The sequence below is a fragment of the Puma concolor genome, chromosome D3 (assembly GCF_028749965.1).
Source record: "Puma concolor isolate L17-30 chromosome D3, mPumCon1.1.hap2, whole genome shotgun sequence".
NCBI classification, from domain to species: Eukaryota; Metazoa; Chordata; class Mammalia; order Carnivora; family Felidae; genus Puma; species Puma concolor.
In genome coordinates, this window is record NC_141678.1 from 10,226,829 (window position 1) to 10,232,828 (window position 6,000).

Sequence of the window (6,000 nt, forward strand, 5' to 3'; positions counted from 1 at the left end):
TACTACTGTGTATATATTTACAAAAGATGTAAACCCAAATATCCATATAAGGGAATACTATACTCTGTATCAGTAAAGATGGGACTTTAAAAAGTTTTTTTTTTACATTTATTTTTGAGACAGAGTGAGACAGAGCACAAGTGGAGGAGGGGTAGAGAGAGAAGGAGACACAGAATCCAAAGCAGGCTCTAGGCTCCGAGCGAGCATTCAGCACAGAGCCCGATGCGGAGCTCGAACCCACAAACTGCGAGATCATGACCTGAGTCGAAGTCGGTCACCCAACCGACTGACCCACCCAGGTGCCCCTGAAGATGGGACTTTCTATGGAATGACCAAAACACACGGTTTGTCATCTGTGTAATAGTATGTACAGCATAAGGGCTTTTTGGTTAAAAAAAAAAAAAAGATGGTAAATAATTATACTCATTTGCTATGTTGCTATGTATGCTCTTAAAAAACCAGATATACAAGATTGCAATGATTATGGGGGAGAAATGGGTATTACTCATTCAAAGGAAGGAAAGTTTGTGGCCTGAAGAGAACAGCTATTTTTTGTCCACATAGCCCAGTACTGACCTGCTCAGTATTGACTGGGGAAATGTCGCTATTTCCTACTGGTGGGTGCTGGGTGGCAAGCCAGACGGTGAGGAAGGCAAGAATGCTGATCCAAACCGATGACACAGTGGAGCTTCCACTGCAGCTGGTGCCAGCCTCCCGACCCCGACTGCTCTTAGCAGAGGCCAAGATGCCACAAGCATGCAGAATCAAACCATATCTCTGGGCAGAGAAAGATTAAAAACAAAAAAGAAAAAAAAGACACAAAAGAGATGGATCTGTTATTTAATTAGGTTCTTTGTAAGAAATTTAGAACACCAATTTGTGAGGGTAAACTCCATTCGTGAGGGCAAACACAGAGCGGAGGTAGCCCTGAAGCTGAGGAACGGCTTTGATTTTTGGCAGAATTTGCGAGTCCACAGCTTTCTGATCAACCTTGCGCTGCTCTGTAATCTCATATTTCTAGGGGGAAGGGAGGGAAAAAAAAGAAGAAAATCATTTAAAAGTAGGACACAAGTACCACACTCCAGTCCTCTCAGGAATCCTAGCTCACAAATACTCAATCCCAGGGATATTTAGAATGTAACTTTAATAATCCTTTCCTTGGAGGGCTGTGAAATACAACCTGTTTCGAGTATAACAAAAATAGTAGCTCTTTTCCTTTTGTCTTTTTTAATAGACATCAAGGATAAAGAGGCTGAACTCCCATTAGAACAGTAGCAGTGAATTCAGAGCTCCACGAAAACTCTCAAAAAGATTCTGAGATGAGCTCTCAACTGCCATTAAAAATTACTGAATGCAGCAGCATCTGGAACACTATTATTCCCCAGATATTTCTCATGATTTATGACTTTTCTTCATCGATTCGTAACTGTATTTTCACTCCCACCCAGAGGAGCTGGAGCTATCAAAAACGAAGACAGAAAAAGCAGCTTACCTCTTTCTCCGTGTCGAAGATCTCACCTTCCTGGTGTCTGGGCTTACGCAGCTTCTTCTTCTTAAAGTAAGCATCAGTGAGGTGTTTGGGGATTTTCACATTGCTGATATCAATTTTGGTGGAGGTGGCAATGACAAATTTCTGGTGTGTTCTACGCAGAGGAACTCGATTAAGGGACAGAGGTCCTGAGGGGGGAAAAAATCAATACGCAGAGGCAAAGAGAAAGCAAAGACTTAGGAGACAGCAGTCACTCAAACACACTGGTCAAAACCACAGGTTCCTGACAAATTTAAACTGAGCGCTGCTTTCCAGAGTGAACAGTTCACTTTTTACCTGTTTAGCAACTCCACTTTGGTTCCAAGTGGAAGACCAATTACAAGTCTGTGAGATCATTCCTTGCGGTTAACAGCCAACCATTCTGCACTTTAGGTGGCAGATACTTGGTGATATGTTGCCACACAGAAAGTAAACACTTGCTTCCTCACAACTCAGGTATACATATGACAATGAAATAAGACACGGAACCACATAGCACTGAAAATTCCATTTAGGTGGGTACAAAAGTACACTTAAAAATGCCAATGGGGCACCTGGGTGGCACAGTCGGTTAAGCGTCCGACTTCAGCCAGGTCACGATCTCGCGGTCCGTGAGTTCGAGCCCCGCGTCAGGCTCTGGGCTGATGGCTCAGAGCCTGGAGCCTGTTTCCGATTCTGTGTCTCCCTCTCTCTCTGCCCCTCCCCCGTTCATGCTCTGTCTCTCTCTGTCCCAAAAATAAATAAACGCTGAAAAAAAAAAAAAATTAAAAAAAAAAAAATGCCAAGCTTCAGGGCACCTGGATGGTTCAGTTAAGTGTCCAACTCTTGGATTTCAGTTCAGGTCATGACCTCATGGTTCCTGAGACCGAACTCTGGGTCAGGCTCTGCACTCACAGTGTGGAGCCTGCTTGGGGGTCTCTCCCTGTGCCCCCCCCCAAATAAATAAATAAATGTAAAAAAAAATGCCAAGTTTCAGAGAGTATAAAATTCAAGGATTTTCTTACCAGTCACAAGTAGCAAGCCACTGCTCAGTTGCTTCAGGAAAACCACTCTCTGTGAATTAAACAGAAATCTCAGACATTTCTGCAATTACAAATGCACTTCTGAGTTAATCAAATCATAGGCTTATAAATTTGGTAAAGGAAATTTCTCAATACGTATCTGCTCAGCAATCTTGGAAGCAACTACACCAAACTACCAACAGGGATGACCCTTGGATATGAGCAATACTTTTGGGTGCTTCTTTTTAAGGAACAGCCATTACTTCTAATCCTTTAACTCACGAATTCCATCCCTAGAAATCTATACAAGTACTTTCAGATACAGGGACATGGGAATCATCTATAATAAGCCCAACAGCAGAAAATGGTAATAATTTATCATACATTACGGACTAAATACGTTATGCTAGTGACTGGGCTGCTGGTCTTGTTATGGGCTACCCACCCACCGCGAACTAGTTACTGCAGGCAAATAAAGAATCCCACCTGGAGTGTGACCCATTACAATCAAGCACCTGCGGCTCAGACACCTGAGCCGAAGCTTCACAAGCCGAGGTGCTCTGCTCACCTTGCCTCTGTGGCGCCCAGTGAGGATGATCAAAATGGTCCCAGGAGTGATGCTAGCTCGCAGTTTCCTCACATGCTGACTAAAAGGTTTTTTGCCGTGGCTCAACAGCTTCCGAGGCACATCTTCAGTAGGATAATACCTAGGCTGTAGAGAATCCATAGGTTCATCTTATTTAAACAAGCTCATCAGATTAGTAGAGCTGGTGGTCTCAGTGAAACACTTGCTACACCCTTTTCACCTACTTCAAATGCTGTATTTACACTATTACAGTTCATTTTCACTTGTCCGTAGATACTGAATTTGACAAAGATCAATGCTGCTTACTCTTTCCATGTAAAACATAGGGTGGAATCCATTTAACAGAGCTGTGTGTTCAGGCAAAGATGAAAACCGTCAATCTGGGATTAAACCAAACCTGAGACTTCCATGGCAAGCTATCATACACGGTCCTAGCATTACACACGGTCCTGTGGCAGTGATGCTCAAGCTTTTCTGGGGTCCCTGACCTTAACCTAAACCGTCCTTCTTCAGAAACAACACGTCTGATGCACATTTTGCAGGTTACGAGGGAGGCATGGCTTGTTTTTCGATTCCAATTGTGTTCACACCCTCCCCGTCAACATGAGTTACTCCCATTTTATCCGTAAAGGAAAAAAAAAAAAAACAACACAGTTTACATCAAGAGCACCAGTTCACTTACTGTGAAAACAAGACCCCACGCGAAGACTGCTACTAAGGGTGTGACAAGTAACTCACAATAACCTCTTGCTTTTACTTCAAACATTAGTACCTAACAGAAAAACGAGCTCACAAAAAAACTGTGACCAGGAATCAAAGCGCCACTTTCTCTCTGGGGCAGTAATTTCCAACTGTGATGACTGTAATACATCTGGGCATGTTTCCACAATGAAAATTGCAGAGCAAACACTGAGAAAGAGTTGGGTCTTGTGGGTGGTTAAAGAGGAGCCAAGAAACCGTGCTCTGGTCCGTAAACGCTCTCTAGGCCTAGCAGCATCCTAGGCTTCGTGCCTCAATTCTCACAACAACCCCGTGAGGCAAACCTTCATTCCCATTTTGCAGGCGAAGAAACCGAAGCACAGAAGGGTCAATTAATTAATATCTGCTTAAGTAGTATCAATTATTAATATCTACTTAATTAATGTCAACCAACCAACGTTTAAGGTCCAAAAGTTTACTAATGTTTGTAAGGCCAGAATCCTCCATTAGTAATTCTCCGGTAGGTAAACACACACACACAAAAACCCCTCCCACCATTCAAATCTTCCAAATCTTACCATTTTGCGAAGTTTCACCACTCGGGTACCACCATTCTTGTCACCACCAACTGGTTTTGTGACAGTAGCAAGAACCTTCTCCTTCTTCTTCTTTTCAATCTATCAGGACACAAATGCGTCAAAGTCAGAGGCAGACCAACATTCCTCAGGTTAAGAATGGTAAGTGATGCTCAGTGACTCCCCTCATCCCTTACCCTGGATTTAGCTGCTGAATACTTCCTCTTGTACATGGCCTTTCTCGAATACATAGCCGATCGGGAATATCTGCCAATTCCTCTGACTAGGACGGGGTTTCGGCTGCAGTGGGGCTTCCCCTTCTTTGGCGTTTTAGCCTTGAGGTTACCCTTCTTAACCTTGCCACCAGCATCAGCCTTCTTGGCTTCAGGTTTCTTCTCCTTAGCATCCGGCTTCTCAGCTTTTTCGCCCGCCATCTAGCAATACACAGATTAAAAAGAAAGGCATTTCACCAACTACCTTATAACAAAACAGTATCTAAACTGGACACGGATAGGCTTCCGAGGGGAGGAACCCTCACTTTCTCTGTCCAAGTACCTCTAACCTTCTTTCATGCCTCCCCTGTAAGATAGGTCTTCCTCCAAAACCACACACATCTGGAACCGTCATAATGGTTAATTTTGGGGTTGTCTCCCGAATACGCTACAACTTTTTTTTTTTTAATTTGAAGAAATCTTACATCTGTTTGCTAAATATTTAGTGGTCAAAAGTCTCCATTCCATTATTTCACCATTACTGTTCTGGGAACTAGAAATCTGACAAATAAATCCCCACAGCTATGAAGCAGCGACGCTGGACCCTGAAACCATTCGCGTCCAGAGCTTTTGCTCTTTTCAGACTAATGTCTCATTCGAGAAATTCGGCTTAGGAGAGGACACAGACACACTCAGCCCACACTCAGGCCAGACCGAAAAGAAGCGCAAAGCCAACTGGCGACTTCCGGGCGCGGACGTGGGAAGAAGGAAAAGCAGCATTTGGCCTCGGCTCCAAATCCCAACGTGGCTCAGACAAACTCAGCGGCGTCTTTTCGAACCCGAACCCGGGATTCCAGAGCGCACGCTGTCACCATGCTCCCCGAGGCCCCACTATTCCGCTACGGATCCCCAGAGGGGTCCAGTATCCCCAGCCCAGGAGGGTGGCGAGCAGCCGGAGTTCCGGAGCCTCTACGGCATCCTACCTCAACCTCTTCGTGCCCCTATGCAAACCCAGGCGAGAAAAATGAAGCGTCTGGGAGGCCTCTCAGTTGGCCCCGAGCATGTTCGACCCCTGCAGGTGCCTACTTGATTCCCTCTCGGTTCGGATGGTGAGGGATTAGGGACCCTAAGATCTAGTCTCGCAGAGAAGCCCCGCCATACTTACCTTGCAAGATGGGAAAGAGAACTAAGATCCCGGCTTCCGGTCTATAAGGAATCACGGGAGTTGTTGAGTCTCACTTCCTTCCGGAGCTGGGGCATTATGGGAAGTGTAGTTTCCCCTCCTTTGACAGTGCTACTGTGGAGAGCTAGGTGTCCTTATTAACAGGCAAAAAGCAAGGAACGTTTTGAAAATGTTTCACTTTATAGACCAATAAAATTCTCAAAATACTTCTGGAAG

At 44.6% G+C, this 6,000-nt stretch overlaps 1 protein-coding gene across 1 annotated transcript; it reads right to left on the reverse strand.

The window, feature by feature from the left end:
* Positions 1 to 826: 826 nt before the first annotated feature.
* Positions 827 to 4,853, reverse strand: RPL6 (ribosomal protein L6). Its single transcript, XM_025933676.2, has 6 exons — positions 4,587 to 4,853; positions 4,393 to 4,491; positions 3,098 to 3,241; positions 2,533 to 2,581; positions 1,493 to 1,677; positions 827 to 1,017 (listed from the first exon to the last, which is right to left on the reverse strand). Exons 1-6 carry the CDS (start codon positions 4,821 to 4,823, stop codon positions 865 to 867), a joined length of 867 nt encoding a protein of 288 aa, XP_025789461.1. The 5' UTR covers positions 4,824 to 4,853; the 3' UTR covers positions 827 to 864.
* Positions 4,854 to 6,000: the final 1,147 nt, after the last annotated feature.